The sequence below is a fragment of the Lampris incognitus genome, chromosome 4 (genome assembly GCF_029633865.1).
Source record: "Lampris incognitus isolate fLamInc1 chromosome 4, fLamInc1.hap2, whole genome shotgun sequence".
Taxonomy (NCBI): Eukaryota; Metazoa; Chordata; class Actinopteri; order Lampriformes; family Lampridae; genus Lampris; species Lampris incognitus.
The window spans coordinates 5,826,795-5,853,303 of NC_079214.1; the positions used below are offsets into that span (position 1 = coordinate 5,826,795).

The following is a 26,509-nucleotide window of genomic DNA, read 5'->3' on the forward strand; positions in this document are numbered from 1 at the left end:
GTGCTGCCCCAGACACGCCCACTTTTACTGGCAGTGAATTGGTATTTTAATGTTTTTTGATCTAATGTGATTGGACAATTCTCATGGCTGTCAATCATGTTCACACCCACGACGCTGTCAATCATCCACCGTCTACAAACCCTGATAAAACCTATAGGCCACATTGTCCCTCTTAATAACTCTGTGACTGTGTGGACATTGAAGCAGCTGTCAGGTGTGCTGCGCCAAGATAAATTGTGCCCCCCCCCCCCCCAAACAACTTAAGCACCAACCGCCACTGAATGTGACAGTAAATTTCACATGCTGTTCTGCTTGTAGTCCACAACATGACGAACCTCATAGTGTTATGAGGGCTCTTCAGCGCCTGACCAAGAGCACGGTATTAAATGGTATTTAACCAAGTTTCTGCCTCTGCATAAGAAACCCAAAGTAGGGGCGTCCGGGTAGCGTAGTGGTCTATTCTGTTGGCTACCAACACGGGGATCGGCGGTTTGAATCCCTGTGTTGCCTCCGGCTTGGTCAGGAGTCCCTACAGACACAATTGGCCGTGTCTGTACATGGGAGGCCAGATGTGGGTATGTGTCCTGGTCGCTGCACTAGCGCCTCCTCCGGTTGGTCGGGGCACCTGTTCGGGGGGGAGGGGGAACTGGGGGGAATAGCGTGATCCTCCCCCTGGTGAAACTCCTCACTGTCAGGTGAAAAGAAGCGGCTGGTGACTCCACATGTATGGGAGGAGGCATGTGGTAGTCTGCAGCCCTCCCCGGGTCAGCAGAGGGGGTGGAGCAGCGACCGGGACGGCTCGGAAGAGTTGGGGTATTTGGCCGGATACAATTGGGGAGAACAAAGGGGGGGAAATCAGAAAAATAAGTAAATAAATGAAAGAAACCCAAAGCACGTCACATTTAGTCCTGTGTCCATTAAGCGTGCCGTTGATGTGATGCCCGTCGCTGTTATTTCAGTTTTTAAAATGTTGGTGTCGCAGATAGCAAGTGGGATTGATAACAGATGGACTCCCAAGTGTTTTGATCTGTAAATGCCTTTTTGGGCCCAGACCAGACCAGACCAGACCAGATCATTCAGTGGTTAAAATGAATTCAATGACTTGGTTTTCAACAGGTGTAAAAACCAGGTCCAGAAAGTAAATGTCCAAACCGTGTATTTGCTCCAACCGTGTTACTAAACCAGCTGATTTGGTTAACCAGTTTCCCCCACCTAGCTGAGGGGTGGTGTTGACTAGAATCTGCTGGTGGAGTGCATGAGTGGAGCAAATACATGGTTTGGACTTTCACTTTCTGGACCTGGTTTTTACACCTCTGGTTTTCAAGTGTGGCGCAGTGGTCAGCATGGTTGCCTCACAGCAAGAAGGTCCTGGGTTCGAGCCCCGGGGTAGTCCAACCTTGGGGGTCGTCCCGGGTCGTTTCCTCCGGGGGCTCCGGTTTCCTCCCACAGTCCAAAGACATGTAGGTCATTGCCCCTAGGGTGTGTGTGTGGCCTGGCGGCCTGTCCAGGGTGTCTCCTGCTGCCCAGTGACTGCTGGGACAGGCCCCGGCGACCCCGGTTGGGATAAGTGGCTTGGATGATGGGGGGGGGGGGGTTTCAGATGTGCTTCAAATGAAACTCTACCAAAATGGACGACAGTGAAACAGAAACTGACACGAGTCTTTTATTGTCCTGGTAGTTCTAATCAGGTTGAGTGTCCCTCGTCTATAAGGCATTTTGTTTATGTATCTATATAGATCCATATAGATATCCATGTGTATCACCATATACATTTTGCAACGGTACTGTGAAAGGCTACATACATTAGTTGGTCATTTATGTGAGTAATAACATTGAAACCAGCACAGGAAAAAAGATTCATCCTTCCATATTCACAAGTAACCTTCCTTTTTCCTCTCGTTTACATGAGTGGAGTTCGAACATACGGGCCGGGCCGCACAGCGCAGACGGTGTTGTCAGGGAGGCGGACGCGATGTCGGTGTTCAGCACTACACATGCACCCGCTGCAACACAGCCGGGAGCCGCTGTTGCATCAAGAGGAGTTGCCACCCCGGCTGTCTGGTGGGGGGGGGGGGGGTGTCACACGCCGTGCAGAACTCACACTGGCGGCACCCCACCAAACACAACAGCAGAGCCGTAGTACACATATCTTCCACTAGGGGCACATCACATATTTATTCGTTAGTGAAAGTAAATCAACAATGGCGTTTGACAGTAAAAAGAGTTACCTGAACTAGAGGTGCACCTAGACTATTCTGGGAAAGAAGCAGTTCATCGTTTTGAGTTTTCCTTTTGCCCAATCTGCCTTTTCGAAATACTAGGAAGAACGAAAACGATACACAGACAACCGTTGTCAGACTAGGGTGTGGAATCAGTGACGTCTGGCTTCCTGTGTGAGTCACTGAAAACCTCCCAGCATCTTCAGCGTGCTGGTGTCACTGGTGGTGGTGGTGGGGGTGGTGGTGGGACCGGCGGGTTTTAACCTGGCGGTGGCGCACCACTGACCTGAATGTTGTCAAGTTGCAGCAAATTCTACTAAAAAGGGTTTCGAAGTTCTCCTCCGGCCGCAGAGCCGGCCGTAGTAACAGTCCTGTAATCCCTTCACAGACTCCAGGTTCTAAACCCAGACCGGATAAGCCTGCAGGCCGTTACTCCCGAGTCCACCAAAGCTCCCCCCCGGGAACGAGCGCCGCCTCGTGCACAATTTCTCCCCGGTTTATAAAATGAGGTATGTTTCCCTTGTTTTAGTAGTGCATATCAACGTAACAGTGCAAAACCAATTACAATGACTACCTCTCCCCCCCCCCCCCCCCCAAAAAAAAGACCCACCTCATCAAAATACCAAGAACACAGCATTTGCTCCACAGTCACGTCAAGGCATACACAAACGTGGACACACAAAGCCCCCCCCCCCCCCCCAGCTCGCCTCATCTCAGCAACGGCGGGTGAAAAACAAAAACTGATGCAAAAACAAACCGCCAAGACCACCAGCGTCCTGGCTGCAGGTGTAGTGACGATGAGGAGCAAGCTGCTGAAGGAGAGTCGAGACAACAAGACAAGCTCGGCATCTGCTGCTCTGCTGTCAATACCGGTCACGCACACGTGCATCAAAACAGACACACAACTCGACACACACACACACCTTAACAAAGCACACTACCCTGTCTGAGCTCCCGCATCTGAGGCGGGTTTGGAATGTTTCTGGTGCCCGGCAGCGTCCTTTATTCCTCGACTTGGATTTAGTTTTGGAAATAAAAGGTTTTCGTTGCAGGCGAGCAGAGGAAGTAACCCACAAGGACCTCGCTGTTTCACCAAGTTGCTGCTTTGCTGCTTTTTGTTTTTGCAGGTTGAGAAATGTTCCCTCCTCCTGCCGGAAGGTTGTGAAAGACAACATAAAGTGTGGTCTGGTGGAGGAAAAGTGACGTTTGTGCGCGCCTACTCCATCACTCCTCCGCCGACAAAACGTGTGTGAAATGAGAATACAGCGTATCACACGAACCTACACAGCCCTCCCTTAATTCACCCTGCAGGACAAGTTACACATTTTGGGGAAGTCCAAGAACATCTGGGCGGAGCATCTTCACAAACCCTTCTAGAAGGACTGTATCCGGCCAATCGCCCCACGCTGCTCCGCCCCCTCTGCCGATCCGGGGAGGGCTGCAGACTACCACACGCCTCCTCCCATACGCGTGGAGTCGCCAGCCACTTCTTTTCACCTGACAGTGAGGGGTTTCACCAGGGGGATGTAGCGCGTGGGAGGATCACGCTATCCACCCCTGTTCCCCCTTCCCCCCCAACAGGTGCCCCCAAACAACCAGAGGAGGCGCTAATGCAGCGACCAGGACACACACCCACATCCGGCTTCCCACTCGCAGACACGACCAATCGGCTCTGCGCGTAACTGTAGTCCAGACTTCCGGTTTCTACTGCAGCGGTCATACCAGTTTCCTGTTTGTTGGCGCCTGCTATTGACAGTGGCATATTTTTGGCGACGCCTGCAGGATTTACCCTGGATAAACGTCAACCACACGCACACAACCACCCACACACTGGAAAGTTTCAAGTTGTACATATCCAGTTGAAACTCCCCCCCCCCCCCTGCTTGCTGGGAGGTGCAGGTGGAAGTGTGCTGGGAGGTGCAGGTGGAAGTGTGCTGGGAGGTGCAGGTGGAAGTGTGTGGACGGTTGTGTGCGTGTGGTTGACATGTATCCATGGTAAATCCTGCAGGCGTCGCCAAAAATATGCCACTGTCAAATAGCACGCGCCAACAAACAGGAAACTGGTATGACCGCTGCAGTAGAAACCGGAAGTCTGGACCACAGTTATGCAGAGCCCATTGCGTCTATAGGGACGCTCGACCAAGCCGGCGTTAAACGCAGGGATTCGAACCGGGATCCCCGTGTTGGTAGGAAACGGAATAGACCGCCACGCCACGCGGAGGCCCGGAGTCGAGTCTTCTGATGTAACAAACTGTCATTTGACTACCGAAACTGCAGAGTTGCAAGAATAAACCAGGCCTACAAATGTGTATGTATACTACATAGTGTGAACACACACACACACACACATTCACACAACAGACACATACACCCAATATACGTACGTACACACATGTATAGCTGTGTGAAAGACCACGTGATAACAGACCAGGTATTTCCAATACAAAGTTTAAAATGTGTAAGACACTGGAGGATATGTCCCTTCAGAGAAGGCCTGAGAGTAAATCTGATGTGTATGGAGAAACGTATGGATTGTCTCGTTCCGATAATACACCTGTTGTGTCCCGTTGTCCTAGAAAATATCCAGTCAATGTCATAAGGCGTGTTATGTACAAAGTTCATCAAACGGGGTTTCACCCCTGGCTTCAGATCCGGTCCTGTTACCCCTCCGGGGTTGCACACTTGCCTCTCTTTGGAAGTTATTTCTGTTTCAGAAGCGAGCGATTTCCCCTCTAACAGACCTGTTCTTGAACGCTGGACGGAGACCCTCGACAAACCCCTCCATCAAACCCCTCATCCAACTCTTGACGCACAACTGAAGCTTGAAGCAAAGCATCAAGCTGGAATGTGCAGACAGCAACGGTGTCCACAGGCGGCGTTACAATGGAAGGAGAATGGGACAAGCGACCATCCTAATAAATGTGCATCTGGTGAATATGTACATCTTGTATGAGTTGAGATGTTGCCGTGAGGGGCGCACAAAGATGAAGGATCAGCTTCTGCGTGAGGGAGGGACGGGTACAAGTATGACTATATTTCCACCATTAGCTCCTATATACAACCCGGTAAGGATGAGCAGCAGTTTGTCTTTTCTTCTGGGTGAGATGTTCCATCATCAACATCTCCAGTGTGAGATTGAACATCTGGATCAGTTTGCGGTGATGGAGGCCACTGTTTTTCTTAGCTAGCTACTATCTGGGCTATGGAGCGACTGATGTGAGATTGAACATCTGGACCAGTTTGCGGAGATGGAGGCCACTGTTTTTCTTAGCTAGCTAGTATCTGGGCTATGGAGCAACTGATCTGAGATTGAACATCTGGACCAGTTCGCGGAGACGGAGGCCATTGTTTTTCTTAGCTAGCTAGTATCTGGGCTATGGAGCGACTAGGACGCGAAAGCTTCGAGTTGCTTCAAGGACATTTCAATTCCAACAACTTCCGCTTGTTCTTGATGTCATGGTGGACTTGATGTTTTATGATAGTTACAGTTTGGCAGAGAATAGCATGTGTTCACTAATAGTGACTGAAACAGAGTTTGTGTGAAATCTGTAATCCTGTTAAAGAGCAAGAAACCAAACTCCCAGAATCCAACACGGGAGGAGGTCAAGATGGCGTCTAGGACACGCTATATCTCTATCAAAGGGGTGGGGTGGGGGCGTTAAGTCTGTCAGGGTTTTCATACAAGTCCTGGAAAAACATTTCCTCGTCTGTCAATCTGTGTTTTCCAGATGTTCTCCATCTCCATGTTAGAAACGTGCAACTAAATCCAGTCGTTTCTCCCTCACAAAACAAGACTGGAACCAGATTCTTTAGTGAAGATGAGCCAGTGAGCATGATTGTCCAAAAAAATAAAAAAAATAAAAATAATAAAACTTAAAACGACGTGAAGAATAAAAACATCAAGATTGTAAAATAAACATATTAAATGTCCCTTATGTACAAATATGACTGATAGAAACCCAAACATTTTGGCTATTTCCAAATAAAAACTGCGTGTAACGTAAGTGATCATAGCGCATGAATATATATATATATATATATAAATATATATATATAAAAGACACCATACAAAGCACACACCCAGACATTCCGACAAAGCAGAACACGTGCCGCCATACTCCTGTAAGGCAAATCTGAGCCGGAAGCTTTAAGAGGATGAACCGGAAGCTTTAAGAGGAGACTGAGACGGGCTGTTTACGAGTTCAGGGCGTTTAGAAAGCGACTCGGCGGTTACGATAACGTCATACACACATTATCAGAAAATCCCTTTCACATATTCGATACTAAAACCTTACAAAAACCAAAACACACACTCATAAATAAAACGAGGCAGCAATAAAAGAAGTGGTAGAAAGTCACAAATGGATGCTGTCGTGACCGCAGCTCCGCCATTTTTGTTGCCAAATGCCCGGATGTTTCAATCGCCTCTGTGCATAACTGTAGTCCGCTGACTTCCGGTTTCTACTGCAGCGGTCATACCAGCTTCCTGTTGGCGTGTGCTGTTGACAGCGGCATAGCTAAATCTCGCAGGCATCGCGAGAAATATGCCGCTGTCGATCGCACACGCCAACAAACAGGAAGCTGGTGTGACCGCTGCAGTAGAAACCGGAAGTCAGTGGACTACAGTTATGCACAGAACAGATTAAAGAAAGAAAAAAAAGGAGGGAGGGCAAAAATGACACCCTTTTCAAAAGCAACTAATATGACCACGATTTAACACATCTCTCGCTCAGAGATCGCCCAAAACAAAATACACAATAAAGCAAGTACACGGATATACGTTCTGTAATTATCGATGCAAAAAAATAGCTTATAAACTCCAATAATTGAAAAAAAAGGACAATGATTCTCTTGGGAAAATGACAAACGAGAGGGTGACATTTTGTTTCCTCGGATTTCATCTAATGCTAGAAAATATACGGACCCCCACTTCATGTGAACCCACGCCGCGGCTGGAGGCTGTACTGCACCACGCTGCGGCTGGAGGCTGTACTGCACCACGCTGCGGCTGGAGGCTGTACTGCACCACGCTGCGGATGGAGGCTGTAGTGCACCGCCTCACTCCTAAAAGTCTGGCAGACTCGATGAACAGTTAGTGGTATTTTTCAAAGTGTCTCATCCTCCGGTGTCCAGAGTCCACCGAGGACAGAGGATAGCAGGCACCAGTGGTTTGTCCTGTCGTTCTCCCTCTCCCTCTCTCTGCAGAGATTTCTCCTTCCAGACCTCCGTCACGGTTCTGTCGAGGGGGGTGGGTGGAGGCGGCCTGGTGTGTCACGTCAGTGTAGAAACAAACGCCGTCCCCTTTCTCACAGATAAGTAAAACACACGCACACACGCACATACACGCACGCGCACAATCTATGTTACAAAATAACACATTTGTCTTTCTCCTTTGATTCTTTCTTGGGTTTGCTTTCTCCAGCGGAGCACTGTTTTCCTGGGCTGGGCGCAGCTCCCCCTGCAGCTCCTCTGTCCTCCTCGTCTCCTCCTGCCGGCTCCTGCTGACCCTGCTGCACACACACACACACACACACACACACACACACACACACACACAAAGAGAGCAGGACTATAAGCTACATGGCCTTATTGAAAACTGCAAACTTCATGTTGTATTTTAAAGGTACAATCCATGATGTCATGCGGTGCTGCGGCAACATGAGCACTCTACTGACAACAAGAAACATGACATAAGTAACACCGAGGGCGGTCTGACAGGACATGGAGGCGCGGGCAGGCTAAGCTAACTGCTAGCCCATGCAGACCAGCAATTCTGATAACACCGAGGGCGGTCTGGTCTGACAGGACATGGAAGCTGGGCAGGCTAAGCTGACTGCTAGCCCATGCAGACTGGCAGTTCCAATAACAACGAGGGCGGTCTGACAGGACACGGAAGCTGGGCAGGCTAAGCTGACTGCTAGGTCATGCAGAGTGGAAGTTCCGATAACACTGAGGGCGGTCTGACAGGACACAGAAGCAGGGCAGGCTAAGCTGACTGCTAGGCCATGCAGACCAGAAGTTCCGATAACACTGAGGGCGGTCTGACAGGACATGGAAGCAGGGCAGGCTAAGCTAACTGCTAGGCCATGCAGACCGGAAGTTCCGATAACACTGAGGGCGGTCTGACAGGACATGGAAGCAGGGCAGGCTAAGCTAACTGCTAGCCCATGCAGACCTGAAGTTCCGATAACACTGAGGGCGGTCTGACAGGACATGGAAGCAGGGCAGGCTAAGCTAACTGCTAGGCCATGCAGACCGGAAGCTCCGATAACACTGAGGGCGGTCTGACAGGACATGGAAGCAGGGCAGGCTAAGCTGACTGCTAGGCCATGCAGACCGGCAGTTCCGATAACACTGGGGGCGGTCTGACAGGACATGGAAGCAGGGCAGGCTAAGCTAACTGCTAGCCCATGCAGAGTGGAAGTTCCGATAACACTGAGGGCGGTCTGACAGGACATGGAAGCAGGGCAGGCTAAGCTGACTGCTAGGCCATGCAGACCGGCAGTTCCGATAACACTGAGGGCGGTCTGACAGGACATGGAAGCAGGGCAGGCTAAGCTAACTGCTAGCCCATGCAGAGTGGAAGTTCCGATAACATTGAGGGCGGTCTGACAGGACATGGAAGCAGGGCAGGCTAAGCTGACTGCTAGGCCATGCAGACTGGCCGTTTTGATAACACAGACGGCGGTCTGACAGGACATGGAAGCAGGGCAGGCTAAGCTAACTGCTAGCCCATGCAGACCAGCAGTTCCGACGGTCATCCTGGCTGGCGTTCGTTCTCCTGGACAGTGATATTTTGTTGTTTAGTTTAGGTATATGTGTTAGCTTGGATATGTGTTTACTTGTAGTTTTTGGATGTTTTTTTGTCTTTGTGTTGCACCTGTGTTGTCTTTGTGTTGCACTGCTGTGGTTTGGGGGAAATGATGCTTCATTTCATTTCATGTGCGCAAGTGCATGAAATGAAACGACCAATAAAGTGTTTCTGATCCTGATTCTGATCTGTCGACATCAGGTCAACATTGTAGGTTTGTTTGACAAATGGAGACGACCGAAAGCCTCGAGAAGAACTACAAGTGACGCCGGCTGGCTGGTTTTGACTGGTTTTCTCATTCACGTGTATTAAAGTGACAACATTTAAGACATCTCACAAAAACAGTGGCAAGAGGTGGGCTTCTGTGTACATGAATTGCGGATTGTACCTTTAAGTTTTGGCAGCCTGATGTAAAGTATGATAATGCCCTTACAGCTTCAGTTTGTAAGATTTCTTTGTTTGAATTTGGCTCCTAAACACATCTTAACACACCGACTCAGCTGATTGAGTTTCATTGACTGGAGTTATGCTATTCTGAAATTTCACAGCAAGCCTCGCCCTTCTAACCAATCAGAGAAGCTCAAAGGGAAGGGGCGGCCCTCCTGGCCCCTCTGTGCATAACTGTAGTCTGACTTCCGGTTTCTACTGCAGGGGTCATACCAGTTTCCTGTTTGTTGGCGTGTGCTATTGACAATGGCATATTTTTCGCGATGCCTGCAAGATTTACCATGGATAAAAGTCAACCACACGCACACAACTGGCCACACAACTGTCCACACACTTTCACCTGCACCTACCAGCAAACAGGTGAACAGTTTCAACTTGTACATATTGTAACGTACACCAATAAGAAGACACGTTAGCTCTTGGCCAACGGGCCGGACCCTTTACTCCAGTGTTTCTCAACCGGGGGGCCGCGCACCCCTAGTGGTCCGTGGTGTAATTGCAAGGGGTCCGTGAAAATAAACCATCTTTAAAAAAAAGATCCTATGACATTTATAGAAATAGGATTATTTTACTCAGATGTGACGGAGACCTTTATCTACCTAAACTATAAAGGGTAACAGGACTTTTTTCTCTAATTACATCTGTTACACAAGTGTCATTTATTGTATTTAATAAGAGATCTCGCTCCCGTTTGCATTGTTAAAAGTTACTGCATAAAAATTCTGTTTTGTTACATATATCTGAACGTTACTGAATACATATTCTGTTTTGTTACATATATCTGAAAGTTACTGAATACATATTCTGTTTTGTTACATATATCTGAAAGTTACTGAATACATATTGTGTTGTTACATATATCTGAAAGTTACTGAATACATATTCTGTTTTGTTACATATATCTGAAAGTTACTGAATACATATTCTGTTTTGTTACATATATCTGAAAGTTACTGAATACATATTCTGTGTTGTTACATATATCTGAAAGTTACTGAATACATATTGTGTTGTTACATATATCTGAAAGTTACTGAATACATATTCTGTGTTGTTACATATATCTGAAAGTTACTGAATACATATTCTGTTTTGTTACATATATCTGAAAGTTACTGAATACATATTCTGTTTTGTTACATATATCTGAAAGTTACTGAATACATATTCTGTTTTGTTACATATATCTGAAAGTTACTGAATACATATTCTGTTTTGTTACATATATCTGAAAGTTACTGAATACATATTCTGTGTTGTTACATATATCTGAGAGTTACTGAATACATATTCTGTTTTGTTATATATATCTGAAAGTTACTGCATAAGAATTCTGTTTTGTTAACTATATCTAAATTACAACTGAAAGCTCTTATTTTTGCCCCAAAGAGTGAATAAATGCTATAATGCAATTTAAAATGCAGTTTCTACTGTTTCTATCAAACTGCAACCCCCCTCCCCCAAGATCAGGTGGAGGGGTCCTCAGGGTAGATCAAAAATACTCAGGATCTTTTTTTTAAAGATATTTTATTTTCACGGACCCCTTGCAATTACACCACGGACCACTAGGGGTCCGCGGGCCCCCGGTTGAGAAACACTGGTTTAATCGACGTGAGCAACCGGCATTTGGAGAGTGTGTGATGGCGCTTCCTGTGTAGAAAAATCACTTCCGGCCCTGGCCCGCCACCTACAGTTCGCGCGTCATATGCAAACAAGCTGTTGGCCGGATACAGTCGAGGAGAAAAAAGAGGAGGGGGAGGTGGGAGATACGAGCGCCATGCGGAGCAGTGCCTCCCAGCCTGGGACAAAATGACTCAGTTTGTCTCCAAGTCCGAGCGCCGCAGAAGGAGCGACGTGGCTGGCGGGGATCCTCCAGTTCATCACACGATGGAAGTTGTATTTATCTGTGAACATTTCGATTTGTTAATACCGCGAGAAGCCTGCACTGTCTCTTTAACTGTGAGCGTCGCCGCTCGATGACGTCACCGCCGCGCTTGATTCCGGGGCGGGACGGCGGTGATCCGTGCTGTGCAGGACGCCACTGCATGTCAGCACGCTTGTAGGTACTCTGTGCAGACCAGACTGAGCAGTGACAGCCACCCCAGCTCTCCATATTCGGCCCGGACGGAACCAGAACACGTAACAGACCGGTTAACGGGTCTGCAACCACACCACAGTTCATCCATACACCCCCCCTGCACCTGCCAGGTTTGGAGGGAAGGGGCCTTAAAACCGGCTTTATTCAGCAACGCGCCGTGTATCGAACGTTCCTCTCTGGACGGCGTAAGAGCGGTGGGATATTTGGTTGAGAGTGATGTTTTTACTTGGATGTTTTAGCTCAAAATGGCTCCCCAGACAGCATCCAGACGTGGGCCACTTCAGGCAGTGATGCGGCACTGCTGGCCTTCTTCTGGCCCTGACAAAATGGATGTGAGCCTGAAGTGGCCCACATGTATAATAGCAAATATGGCCCAAATATGCCAAATCAAATGTGGGTCTTTTTTGGCAAAGATGCAGTGCTCTGGGCAACATGTGGTCTGGATGTGGCCCTGAAGTGGCCCCGTGTGGTAAATGGTGAATATGGCCCAAATATCACAACACAAATATGGCCACCTTTGGCAAATATGTGGCAGATGCAGCATTGCTGTGGCTTGGTTCTGGCCCACATCTGGCAAACAGGAGCGGACCGCCCAAGTGCCATCATTCCATGTGGTATGTGGGCCGGATGAAAGTGTCGGGTATGGGACGGGTCCGGGCCACAGCAATTTTGCTATCTGGGTGCAGTTTTCATCGAATTCGTTCTCGCTCACTTGCAAATACCATGTACACTTATTTACGTTTAGGTGGGACAACAGCTCCTTGTTGGAGCACTGAGCACGGAGGCCCGGAGGAGCATATAAATAGCTCCACAGAACACATAACCACCATGACCCATCCAGCCACGCTTCACAGGCAACTACATAATCTGGGCTGCAACGCCTCCGCAACATTTAGCAAAATGCAGACTTCCCTCACAGGGTCTGGTCGACTGCCAGTGTTTCTAGAGAAGTTAAAGAGTAGGTTCAATTCTGTGACCCAGAAGAGGAAATACTTTCAGCTAAATACAGACGACAGCGACTCAAATCCCTCAATTGTAACCGCCAACTGACTCAAAGGACTGAAAGCAGGGCTGAGATGAAGACGTTAAACCAGTGGTGTCCAATCCTGTACCCTAGAGGTCCCTAGCTGTCTGAGTACCAGTACTACAACTGCAGTACGTACTATATTGTACCCCTTTTTAGAATACTACATCACAATCTTTGTAGGCGGGAAAACATATTATACTTAAAATACCAGGATATATACTATTTTCGCTGAAAAATCTCATCAATTGCTTGGGTACTATTCTGGAAGGAAACGGCAACTTTGCATGGGGACACAGGGTGCACAAGCCATATCCACCTGCTGTCACTTCAGCTGGTTGACTGAGGATAACATCTCATCTCATCCCATCCCATCCCATCCCATCCCATCTCATCTCATCTCATCTCATCTCATCTCATCTCATCTCATCCCATCTCATCTCATCTCATCTCATCTCATCCCATCCCATCCCATCTCATCCCATCCCATCCCATCCCATCTCATCTCATCTCATCTCATCCCATCCCATCCCATCTCATCTTCAGCCGCTTCTGCAGGGTCGGGCCGTGGTGACAGCAAGCTAAGTAGGGCACTCCAGACCTCCCCCTCCCCAGCAACGCCCTCCAGCTCCTCCTGGGGGATCCCAAGGTGTTCCCAGGCCAGACTGGACTTGTAGTCCCTCCAGCGAGTTCTGGGTCTACACCGGGGTCTCCTCCCAGTTGGACGTGCCCGGAAAACCTCCAAAGGAAGGCGCCCAGGAGGCATCCTGATCAGATGCCTGAATCACCTCAACTGGCTCCTTTTGACGGGAAGGAGCAGCGGCTCTACTCTGAGCTCCCTCCAGATGTCTGAGCTCCTCACCCTATCTCTAAGGCTGAGCCCAGACACCCTACTGAGGAAACTCATTTCAGCCGCTTGTATCCATGATCTCCCTCTTTCGGTCACTACCCAAAGCTCATGACCATAGGTGAGGGCTGGAACCAAGACTGACTGGTAAATTGAGAGCTTTGCCTTCCGGCTCAGCTCCTTCTTCACCACAACGGTCCAGTACAACGTCCACATTACTGCTGATGCTGCACCGATCCACCTGTCAATCTCCCTTGTTCGCGAGTGAGGGTAGGATGGAGCGGGAGGTTGATGATAATATAATAAATTCAAACACATTTTAATGGAAAGTAAGTGCTAAATAGTATACAATACTGCATACTACCATTATATTAGTATGTAGTACATATAGAGTATTTGGACACTCACCATGTATATTTAGGTTCTTCACTGATATTATTGATTAGTCCTGTCTGGATGAAGGCGTGTGAATTTATTAAATCGGATGGTGTCGTGATTGGCAGAAAGAAACACCTACATACACTATGCGAGATGGCTGAATACCACTTTCTTAAAGGGGTATTTCAGTTTCCAGGGTTTTTACTGTGTCCTACCTACTCTGAGTCAGGCAAACCGTTGGACACCTTTTTCCTATGTGCAGTTTGAGTGTATGTTGAACTGTGAGTTTTTCCATCCATCCATTATCCAAGCCGCTTATCTGAATTCGGGTCGCGGGATGTCGGAGCCTACCCCAGCAGTCACTGGGCAGCAGGCGGGGAGACACCCTGGACAGGCCGCCAGTCCATCACAGGGCCGACACACACACACACCTAGGGACAATTCAGTACGGCTGAGTCACCTGTCCTACACGTCTTGGGACTGTGGGAGGAAACCGGAGCCCCTGGAGGAAACCCACACAGACACGGGGAGAACGTGCAAACTCCTCCCAGAGGATGACCCGGGACGACCCACCAAGGTTGGACCACCCTGGGGCTCGAACCCAGAACCTTCTTGGTGTGAGGTAACCGTGCTAACTGTGAGATCCATGTCTCAGTCAGGGACACAGACAGGAGTATTAACCCTAACATGCATGTCTTTTTGATGGCAGGGGAAACCGGAGCACCCGGAGAAACCCCACCACAGCTATGAGTTACGTTAAGTTAAAATGAGTTAAGCCTAGCTTAGCTAAATTGCTGGATGTCTACCACAATGATTAGCAGCTCCTCTCAAAAGAAGGGAAACACACCTTCCCTGAAGCAAACTGTCAATCATTTTTACTCTTTAGCCTCTTTAACCAACACTTTCACAAGTACATGCAGAATCCTAAAAATTAGATCACAGTTTTGAACTATTTTTCCACGATATGCATATCCATGGGCGGCATGGTGGCGCAGTGGTTAGCGTGGTTGCCTCACAGCAAGAAGGTCCTGGGTTCGAGCCCCAGGGTAGTCCAACCTTGGAGGTCGTCCCGGGTCGTCCTCTGTGTGGAGTTTGCATGTTGTCCCCGTGTCTGCGTGGGTTTCCTCCCACAGTCCAAAGACATGTAGGTCAGGTGACTCGGCCGTACTGAATTGTCCCTAGTTATAAATGTGTGTGTGTGGGGGTCCCGTGATGGCCTGGCGGCCTGTCCAGGGTGTCTCCCCGCCTGCCGCTCAATGGCTGCTGGGATAGGCTCCAGCAGCATCCCTGTGACCCTGAGAGCAGGATGAGCGGTTTAGATAATGTATGGATGGGTGGATGATGGGTGGATGGATGGATGGGTGGATGGATGGGTGGATGGGTGGATGGATGGGTGGATGGATGGGTGGATGGATGGGTGGATGGCTGCATATCCATATTCTTCCACTGTAGAAGAAGGTGGATTATTGTGTTAAAAACAGTTCATATAATCGACTTTGGAGAAGGTGTATTTTTCTTCTTTTATGAGGAGCTGCTGGGGCGTCCGGGTGGCGTGGCGGTCTATTCCGTTGCCTACCAACATGGGGATCGCCGGTTCGAATCCCCGTGTTACCTCCGGCTGGGTCGGGTGTCCCTACAGACACAATTGGCGGTGTCTGTGGGTGGGAAGCCGGATGGTGGTGTGTGTCCTTGTCACTGCACCAGCACCTCCTCTGGTCGGTCGGGATGCCTGTTTGGGGGGGAGGGGGAACTGGGGGGGAATAGCATGATCCTCCCATGTGCTACGTCCCCCTGGTGAAACTCCTCACCGTCAGGTGAAAAGAAGCGGCTGGTGACTCCACATGTCTGGGAGGAGGCATGTGGTAGTCTGCAGCCCTCCCCGGATCGGCAGAGGGGGTGGAGCAGAGACCGGGACGGCTCCGGAGAGTGGGGTAATTGGCCGGGTACAACTGGGGAGAAAAAGGGGGGAAATCCAAAAAAGAGGAGCTGCTGACATCTTGTGTGTGGAAGCTGACTCGGGCTTTATGTGCTTTGTCTCTCCTGTGTTGCAGAGGGACACTGGTGGAGTTTCCCCGCATCGAGTCTTATGTACTGACACGCACCGCTCCTCCTGCAGACTGCATGGCGCCTCCTAGTGGCACTACAACAGACCTACAGAAACGCCCCCGAAACCTTTCTTACAGGCTCCCAATATTAAGAGGTACCAACTGATACATGGATTTATTATAACTTTCCCATCCCATCCCACACCTCCCCATCCCCCATCCACACCTCCCCATCCACACCTCCCCATCCCACACCCTCACAAAAGCTCCTCATCCCACGTCGTTAACTCTCCCGGCAGACCAGACTGTCCACCTTAAACCTCGCCTCAGATCTGGGTGCCCGGTCATGTCATCCCTCTCCTCCTCACCTGCACCTGGGCTGCTACCACGGCCGCCGCCTGCTCCTGCTCCTGCTCCTGGTAGTACTGGGAGGCCCGCCTGTCCTCCTCCTCCTGGAGCTTCTTGGCCAGCTCCAGGTCGCTGATGCCCTCCGGGAGCTGCTCCCACTGCAGGTCCTGACTCTGCTGCTCCTGCTGCAGCGACAGCGCCATCAGGTAGTCCTAAACACACACACACACAGACACACACACACACACACACACACACACACACACACACACACACACACACACACACACACAGACACACACACACACCCAGTTTGTTGTCACAGTCCAGGCAGTCCTGGTGTTGAGGGTTAACAGAGGTGACAGTCATTGGTGTAATGACTGTCACCTCTGTTAACCCTCAACATATACTGAGCACGAATTCACATCATCATCATCATCATCATCTTCATCTTCAAAATCCCTGAAATGACCACGACCCTTGATTAACCTGTTAGCATGTTAGCATATTGCATGTTAGCATGTTAGCATGTTGTGACTCTCAGTCAGGCCACGTCCATCAGTGAAAACAGACGTATTGTGCGTTGTGCTGCGTTGAAACCAAAACAACCACAAGAATGAGACAGAATCAAATATAGGAGCTACCAGTGTTCGGACCTGGTCTATCTGGTCCTGCTGTCCCCGGTACACCGTCTCCGGGTCGGAAGGAGGCCGAAGTCGAAATTCGGAGTCGCAGAAATTTCCGTCTCCGTCGACGTTGTGGAGGCTCTCCCACACGACCTTCTCCTCGGTCAGGAAACCCTGGTCTGTAACCAGGAGGTATAGCTGCCCCTGGGACACACACACACACACACACACACACACACACACACACACACACACACACACACACACACACACACACACACACAGTGTACCTTATCAGGATCGAGCAACACACGAACTCTTGCAACACGTGACTTTACAGGAAGTCCAAACCGGGCTCCCCTGAGACTGACGGCTGCCAGCGGAGGAGCAGGTGGAGTGTTTTACGTGTGGTGCAGCCGAGCGGTTGGTGGACCTGCGTACTGCCAGACTCCCCTGGTTACAGATAAGCTACACGGCTTGTTTACGCTGGCGACGGCTCGCCGCCGCTCAGACCCAACGTTCACCGCCTCCGCCTCCCTTCCTGCAGATAACAGCAAAGGTCTGCGATGGGCGTAGCCCCCGGACTGAGCCGTGTCCACCGTGTCACCGTGTTCATCCGGTTCGCTTCAACACCCCCGCCCTGCCCCGCGTGCCTCTGAGCAGGACACCGAGCCCCGTCGCTCGCGGGGACTCTGCGGGGCCGCTGACCCCTGACCCCTCTTTAAAGAGAACTTCCCTACAGAGACGGACGCCATCGCTCCTATGCCGTTACTATTTTGGCTCAGTTAAAGAGTCCAGGTTTGACACTTGGAGACACGAGCTGGAGACGTGGTCTTGGTCTTGGAGACGTGAGCTGCGGTGTGGGGGACTCTGGTCTTGGAGACGTGAGCTGCGGTGCGGGGGACTCTGGTCTTGGAGACATGAGCTGGAGACGTGGTCTTGGTCTTGGAGACGTGAGCTATGGTGCAGGGGACTCTGGTCTTGGAGACGTGAGCTGCGGTGTGGGGGACTCTGGTCTTGGAGACGTGAGCTGTGGTGTGGGGGACTCTGGTCTTGGAGATGTGAGCTGCGGTGTGGAGGACTCTGGTCTTGGAGACGTGAGCTATGGTGCAGGGGACTCTGGTCTTGGAGACATGAGCTGGAGACGTGGTCTTGGTCTTGGAGACGTGAGCTATGGTGCAGGGGACTCTGGTCTTGGAGACGTGAGCTGCGGTGCGGGGGACTCTGGTCTTGGAGACGTGAGCTATGGTGTGGGGAACTCTGGTCTTGGAGACGTGAGCTGCGGTGTGGGGGACTCTGGTCTTGGAGACGTGAGCTGTGGTGTGGGGGACTCTGGTCTTGGAGATGTGAGCTGCGGTGTGGAGGACTCTGGTCTTGGAGACGTGAGCTGTGGTCCGGGGGACTCTGGTCTTGGAGACATGAGCTGTGGTGTGGGGGACTATGGTCTTGGAGACATGAGCTGCGGTGCGGGGGACTCTGGTCTTGGAGACGTGAGCTGCGGTGTGGGGGACTGTGGTCTTGGAGACATGAGCTGTGGTCCGGGGGACTCTGGTCTTGGAGACGTGAGCTGTGGTCCGGGGGACTCTGGTCTTGGAGACGTGAGCTGTGGTGTGGGGGACTATGGTCTTGGAGACATGAGCTGTGGTCCGGGGGACTCTGGTCTTGGAGACGTGAGCTGTGGTCCGGGGGACTCTGGTCTTGGAGACTTGAGCTGCGGTGTGGGGGACTCTGGTCTTGGAGACGTGAGCTGCGGTGTGGGGGACTGTGGTCTTGGAGACGTGAGCTGCGGTGTGGGGGACTCTGGTCTTGGAGACGTGAGCTGTGGTGTGGGGGACTCTGGTCTTGGAGACATGAGCTGTGGTGTGGGGGACTATGGTCTTGGAGACATGAGCTGCGGTGCGGGGGACTCTGGTCTTGGAGACGTGAGCTGTGGTGTGGGGGACTCTGGTCTTGGAGACATGAGCTGCGGTGCGGGGGACTATGGTCTTGGAGACATGAGCTGCGGTGCGGGGGACTCTGGTCTTGGAGATGTGAGCTGGAGACGTGGTCTTGGTCTTGGAGACTTGAGCTGCGGTGTGGGGGACTCTGGTCTTGGAGACGTGAGCTGTGGTGCAGGGGATTCTGGTCTTGGAGACTTGAGCTGCGGTGTGGGAGACTCTGGTCTTGGAGACGTGCGCTGTGGTGTGGGGGACTCTGGTCTTGGAGACGTGAGCTGTGGTGTGGGGGACTCTGGTCTTGGAGACGTGAGCTGCGGTGTGGGGGACTCTGGTCTTGGAGACGTGAGCTGCGGTGTGGGGGACTCTGGTCTTGGAGACGTGAGCTGCGGTGTGGGGGACTCTGGTCTTGGAGACTTGAGCTGCGGTGTGGGGGACTCTGGTCTTGGAGACGTGAGCTGCGGTGTGGGGGACTCTGGTCTTGGAGACGTGAGCTGCGGTGTGGGGGACTCTGGTCTTGGAGACTTGAGCTGCGGTGTGGGGGACTCTGGTCTTGGAGACGTGAGCTGTGGTGCAGGGGATTCTGGTCTTGGAGACTTGAGCTGCGGTGTGGGGGACTCTGGTCTTGGAGATGTGAGCTGCGGTGTGGGGGACTCTGGTCTTGGAGACGTGAGCTGTGGTGTGGGGGACTCTGGTCTTGGAGACGTGAGCTGGAGACGTGGTCTTGGTCTTGGAGACGTGAGCTGCGGTGCGGGGGACTCTGGTCTTGGAGACGTGCGCTGCGGTGTGGGGGATTCTGGTCTTGGAGACGTGAGCTGTGGTGCGGGGGACTTTGGTCTTGGAGACGTGAGCTGCGGTGTGGGGGACTCTGGTCTTGGAGACTTGGAGGGTTTTGAAGGAAGAGAAGCAGAAGCAGGAAGGAAAGAGGCGAGTGTTCGTGAGATAAGAACTTTATTCAGCGCTTAATGGACAGACAGTGATACTGGCAAGTTACTGAATCTAACTTAGTGCTTACAATAATAATAACAATAACAATAATAACAATAACAATAATAACAATAACAATAACGATAATAATAATAACAATAACGATAATGATAATAATAATAACAATAACAATAATAACAATAACGATAATAATAATAACAATAACGATAATGATAATAATAATAACAATAACAATAATAACAATAACAATAACAACAATAACAATAACGATAATAATAATAACTAACGATAATGATAATAATAATAACAATAACAACAATAACGATAATAATAATAACAATAACGATAATGATAATAATAATAATAATAACAATAATAACAATAACAATAATAATAATAACGATAATGATAATAATAATAACAATAACAATAATAACAATAACGATAATGATAATAACAATAACAATAATAATAACAATGGCAGCATGGTGGCGCAGTCGCCTCACAGCAAGAAGGTTCTGGGTTCGAGCCCCGGGGTCGTCCCACCTTGGGGGTCGTCCCGGGTCTGCGTCCCTTCCTGCTGGGCTCTGCAGTCACCACACCGGAAACACGACTGATGATGCAACCGGTAGTAACGCCCTGCTGTACATCCCCACCTGGCAGCTGCCCAGTACAACCAGTCTTCACTGGTGGCCACTGAGCAGCTCCACTGGAGCAGTTGGTTGGGGGTATTAAGTGCCTTGCTCAAGGGCACATCAGTTGTGGGTTTTTTTTTCTTCTTCCCCTCCCTTTTCTCCCCAATTGTACCCGTCTAATTACCCCACTCTTTCGAGCCGTCCTGGTCGCTGCTCAACCCCCCCTGCCGATCTGGGGAGGGCTGCAGACTACCACATGCCTCCTCCCATACATGTGGAGTCACCAGCCGCTTCTTTTCATCTGACAGTGAGGAGTTTCACCAGCGCACTATTCCCCCTAGTTCCCCGGGGAGGGACTAGAGGAGGCACTAATGCAACAACCAGGACACACATCCGGCTTCCCACCCGCAGACACGGCAAAGGGACGCCCGTCCAAGTCGGAGATAACACGGGGATTCAAACTGGCGATCCCCGTGTTGGTAGGCAACGGAATAGACCGCTACGCTACCCGAACGCCCGGCCGTGGGTATTGAGGGAAGGGGGAGCGTCGTTAATTCTTTCTCACCACCCCCACCCACATTTTTCCTGCTGGTCCGGGGATCAAACTGGCGACGTTCCGTCACAAATCCGCTTCTCTAACCTTTAAGCCATGGCTGGCCCAATACTACTAGTATCACTACCGATTATCACTTCAATTACTATGTAGCGGTAGGCAGCTAGGAGACACGCTCACCAGATCTGCTGCTGTTGCCTGGGTTGGAGGGCCGGATCTTGTCCCCGTCTGTCATGGCTGCACCCCAGTAGCTCCTCAGGCTGCTCTCAAACCTGTGTCCAGCCACAGACAAGATCTCCTTCCTTTCCAGACCAGCCTGAGAGGGGCTGGACAGCGGTGCTCCTCAAGCTGTGATTAGTGTACCTCCCTTGAAAGCCCGGCCGCCCGGCTGACTTGGGGTACCATTTGCCCAGAGAAACTGTGCCCCATGGACTCACGAGGGTACCACACTGCTCGTCTGTTCAGTAGCTGTCTGTCTTTTTTCAGTGGGGGAGGGTAGGAAACTGTGGCGTCAGGAGGGCAAAGGGATAAATACTTCATTAAACTGGCAACGGGGCAGTTTGGACTGTCAGGCTCAGTGAAGATGCACCCCCTTGTAATATTCTTTACAGGATCTTTGGCATCTTTGTGGTTCTTGGTGTCATCCAAAGGAGTTGAATCAAGTGCAACTGGACTTGGTATATATCCGTGAAGATGTTTCGCCTCTCATCCAAGAGGCTTCCTCAGTTCGTACCTTTCTGACTAGACCAAGCTAGTCTGACTGGCTGGTGAAGAGACTCAGATATTTATCCTCTTAGGAGTCGTTATCTGAGCTAATGGTGTCGATGGCTCTTTGTGTTCCAATGTTTAGCCACGCCGGTCATTAGAGCTATTAATGTGCATGGCTCTTTGAGATCCAATGTTTAGCAGTGATGGTCATTGGGGGTGTTAGTTTTGACTTCATTATTCAGTGGTCATGAGAGTCGTTGGAGCCGTTAGTGACCAACTGTTGTTCTTGGAGGCTAGGCTTCTTGAGTCTCCTGGGTAGAGATGAAAGGACGGCATTGTAAGTGGGAGATAGGTGGTGTCGCAGACCTCCTCCTCTGTTGAGGGGTGGTTTTTCCAGTTTCACATAGATGGCTTCCTTCACCCCTCTTTCAAACCATCTATCTTCTCTGTCCAAAATGTGTACGTTGATGTCCTCGAAGGAGTGTGTCTTCTCCTTTAGGTGTAGATAGACTGCTGAGTCTTGTCCTGAGGAGTTTGGCCTTCTGTGTTGAGCCATCCGTTTGTGTAGTGGTTGTTTGGTTTCTCCTATGTATAGGTCAGTGCAATCCTCATTGCATTGTACAGCATACACCAGATTGCTTTTTTGGGTGTGTGGTAAACTCGGTCACGTACAACATTGCCAAACATATAGCCAACATCTTGACCCCTTTAGTGGGCGAAACACCTCACCATATCCAGAACTCTATTGACTTTGTGAACAAGGTCCAAGGCGTAAAACTGGAACCGAATGAAACCATGGTATCCTACGACGTGACCTCGTTATTCACCTGCATCTCAACCATGGAGGCTTTGGAAACTGAGGCAACGTTTGCTACGGGACGACATCCTCCACAATAGGACCAACCTCAGCCCAGACCAGATTTGCCAACTACTGGACCTTTGCATGAACACTACATATTTCCAATTCAGGGGCCAGTTTACAGACAGAAACACGGCTGTGCAATGGGCTCACCAGTATCTCCCATTGTGGCCAACTTATATATGGAAGAGGTAGAACACAGGGCCCTGAACTCCTTCAGAGGAACACCTCCGAGCCACTGGTTCAGATATGTGGACGCCACATGGGTCAAAATCCAAACACAAGAGGTGCAAGCGTTTACAAAACACATCAACTCAGTAGTGGACAAGAACATTAAGTTCACAAGGGAAGACGTTAGCTCTGATAACGACTCCAAAGAGGATAAATTCTGAGTCTCATCACCAGCCAGTCAGACTAGCTTGGTCTAGTCAGAAAGGCACGAACTGAGGAAGCCTCTTGGATGAGAGGCGAAACGTCTTCACAGATATATACCAAGTCCAGTTGCACTTGATTCAACTCCTTTGGAGAACCATGACCTGGATGAATGAGAACATTCACAGACTTCTTGGTGTCAGTGTTGTGGGCGGGAGAAACGCACTCCTTGCCATTCTCATCCTGTTTCAAAATAAAAGTCTCTTGCTAAGTCTCGCTCGCTCTCTCTGTCGCGTCTTGCCAGTTGCAGCTGGAACTCGAACCAGACTTTTGGAACCAGTCTGCTTGGAAACAGCACCTCTGAACACCCGAGGAGCTGCAAATCTGTGATGGGGGGGGGGGGGGTCGGTCCTGGCTGACGTCTTTACTGTTTTTGCGAAGGTTTTTAAATAGAGCAATACCCCGCTGCCGGATTTGAAGGTGGCAAAATTCATTATTTCAAACTCTGAGAAGTGTCGACATATCCTCGCCCTACTTGTTATGTAACTAGCAGTTGAGTAAGTCTGATGACAGTGAATCTGGTGACAGTTTCTTTAAACACAGCCATACCGTGTTCCGTGTCGTGTTTACTTCATGTCTGTCTTCTTCAGGTTTGTTGACTGCTCTGTCATCCAACTGTGACACCTGAGTCCCAGGTGACACTGTGTTCTAACAAGGACTTGTAGTCGCACAATGACTGTGTTCTCTGCATGTAACCCATCCTATTGTGTAGGAGCGGTGGGCAGCTGCAGCACCTGGGGACCAACTCCAGTTCTTCTTTCCACTGCCTTGCTCAAGGGCACAGGCAGGAGTATTAACCCTAACACGCATGTCTTTCGACCGTGGGGGGAAACCGGAGAACCCGGAGGAAACCCACGCAGACACGGGGAGAACATGCAAACTCCACACAGAGGACGACCCGGGACGGCCTGGGGTTCGAACCCAGGACCTTCTTGCTGTGAGGCAACAGTGCTAACCACTGGGCCACCGTGCTGCCACATACAGTGAGGGAAATAATTATTCAACATGTCAACATTCTTTCATTAAACACATCTCCAGTGCAGCTATAATAATAATAATAATAATGCAAGGTACCTATTCACATGAAATTAAGACCGGAAATTGGTATTAACTCAAAAAAAACAACATAGCTACAGAAATCATAAAATTCCAGTCAATAAAAAAGTTATGTGCATTAAATTGGAATGACAGGAATAAAAACATTGAACACGCGACCTGAAATGTGTTTGGTACTTGGTGGAGAAGCCTTTGTTTGCAGTGACAGCGCCAAGATGCTCCAAGATTCTCCAAGATGCTTCCTGTACAAACAAACTACCCTCTCACAGTGCTCGGGGGGATTTTGGCCCATTCTTCGAAGCAAATCTTCAAATGTTGGAGATTCTGGGGGGCGCTGGTGAATCTTTACCTTCAGTTCCTTCCACAAATATTTTACTGGGTTCAAGTCGGATGACTGGGGCATTCCAACACCTTTATTTTCTTTCTCTGGAAGCAGCTGAGAGTCTGCTTCGCGGCACGTTTTGGATGGTTGTCCTGGTGGAAGGTCCACCTGCGTCTCATCCTGGTTGTCTAGGTGGATGGCAACAGATTCTTCTCAAGAAAATCCCGGTACATGGCTCCATCCATCTCCCCTTAACAATGTGGATTCTGCCGGGGCCATGAGAAGAGGAACGGCCCCATACCATGATGCCTCCACCTCTGAACTTCACTGTAGGTGTGGTACTTTCAGCATCATATGCAAAGCCGTTTCTCCTCCAGACTTGGCACGCGGTATTATTGGCAGAAATTTAAATTGTTGTTTCGTCGGACCACGCCACATTCCTCCAGTAACCTTCAGGCTTCTCCAAATGTTGTAATGCAAACTTCAAATGATTTTCAACAAGTCTCTTCTTCAGTAATGGAGTCTTACGGGAGGGGGGGTGCATGGAGACGGTGGCGGCAGAGTGCACTGTCTACTGTTTTCTCTGTGACAGTTGTTAACTGCTTCTTCCAGGTCTTTCTGGAGCTCTATGCGAGTGGTCCTTAGATCTTGAAGGTGGTCCTTAGATCTTGAAGGTGGTCCTTGGCTCTTGAGCTGCTCTTCTGACTCATCTTCTTACTGCCCGGGCGGCAATCTTGCAAGGAGCTCCTGTGCGTTGCTGGTTGATGGCGGAGTGACGCTTCTTCCACTTGCGGATAACGGCCCCAATGGTGCTTATTTGAACATTTAGGAGTTGAGAAATCCTGTTGCTCAACAAACTTGTTGCGAAGGTCTTGGGAGAGCTCTGCACCTCGACCCATGATGAGATGGTTCTGGCACGACAGCTTGCTAACACATGATGCATTCCCAGATGGCTAACCCTTTTCTTTCTTCTGATTTTTCCCCCTCCTTTTTCTCCCCAGTTGCCACTTGGCCAATCACCCCACTCTTCCGAGCCGTCCGGGTCGCTGCTCCACCCCCTCCGCCGACCCGGGGAGGGCTGCAGACTACCACATGCCTCCTCTGATACATGTGGAGTCACCAGCTGCGTCTTTTCACCTGACAGTGAGGAGTTTCGCCAGGGGGACGTAGCATGTGGGAGGATCACACTACCCCCCCCCCAAACAGGCGTCCCGACCGACCAGAGGGGGCGCTACTGCAGTGACCAGGACACATAACCATATCCGGCTTCCCACCCGCAGACACGGCCAATTGTGTCTGTAGGGACAGCCGACCAAGTCGGAGGTGACACGGGGATTCGAACCAGCGATCCCTGGCTAACCCTTTTTCAGAGCAGAAGTACTAATAGCCACATGCACTAACCCATCTGATTCTAATTAGCACAGGTAAGAGTACTAATTAGTGGAATCACCTGGTTAGGTACTTTTCTTGGGGGCGCCCCGGTGGCTCACCTGGTAGGGGGTTACCACATAAGGCTGAGTCCTTACCGCAGCGGCCTGGGTTCGAATCCAGCCCCTTTGCTGCACATCATCCCCTCTCTCTCCCCTGCCTTTCCTGTCTCGCTCTACTGTCGCTGTCAGATAAAGGCAGAAAATGCCAAAAAAAAATAATCTAAAAAAAAAAAAAGGTACTTTCTCTTACTGCGTGTTCAATACTTTGTTCCTGTGTCATTCCAATTTAATGCACATAACGTGTTTTATTGACTGGAACGTTACGACTTATTTACCTACGTGCGTGGCCTTATGGAGTCCATACCGACGGCTGGTCTTAGTTCCATGTGGACAGCTGCACTGGAAGTACGTTTAATGAAAATAATGTTGACGTGTTGACTACCCACTGCATGCATATATATATACATACATACATACATATACATACACACACACACACACACACACACACACACACACATATATAGTGGGTTTTTTTTCCAGAAACCATCAATGTTGTTGAAAAAAGTGCTGAACTAATGAGGAATGGAATATTAAGAGATTTAATATTAAGCGGAATATTGAAACGTATGATATATATATATATATATATTTCCCTCCCCTTTTTCTCCCCAACTGTATCCGGCCAATTACCCCACTCTTCCGAGCCGTCCCGGCCGCTGCGATCTGGGGAGGGCTGCAGACGACCACATGCCTCCTCCGATACCTGTGGAGTCGCCAGCCGGGGGA

The 26,509-nt window shown here is 49.9% G+C and overlaps 1 protein-coding gene across 1 annotated transcript in view; it reads right to left on the bottom strand.

The window, feature by feature from the left end:
• Positions 1-6,989: 6,989 nt before the first annotated feature.
• The window catches only part of mindy2 (MINDY lysine 48 deubiquitinase 2), a 62,777-nt gene continuing 43,257 nt past the window's right edge, over positions 6,990-26,509 (bottom strand). The window contains exons 7-9 of the mRNA XM_056278770.1: positions 16,874-17,047; positions 16,238-16,429; positions 6,990-7,729 (exon numbers count right to left, since the gene is read on the bottom strand). Coding sequence (XP_056134745.1) covers positions 7,583-7,729; positions 16,238-16,429; positions 16,874-17,047 — 513 coding nt within the window. The 3' untranslated portion in view covers positions 6,990-7,582. The remainder of the gene's footprint in view (positions 7,730-16,237; positions 16,430-16,873; positions 17,048-26,509) is intronic.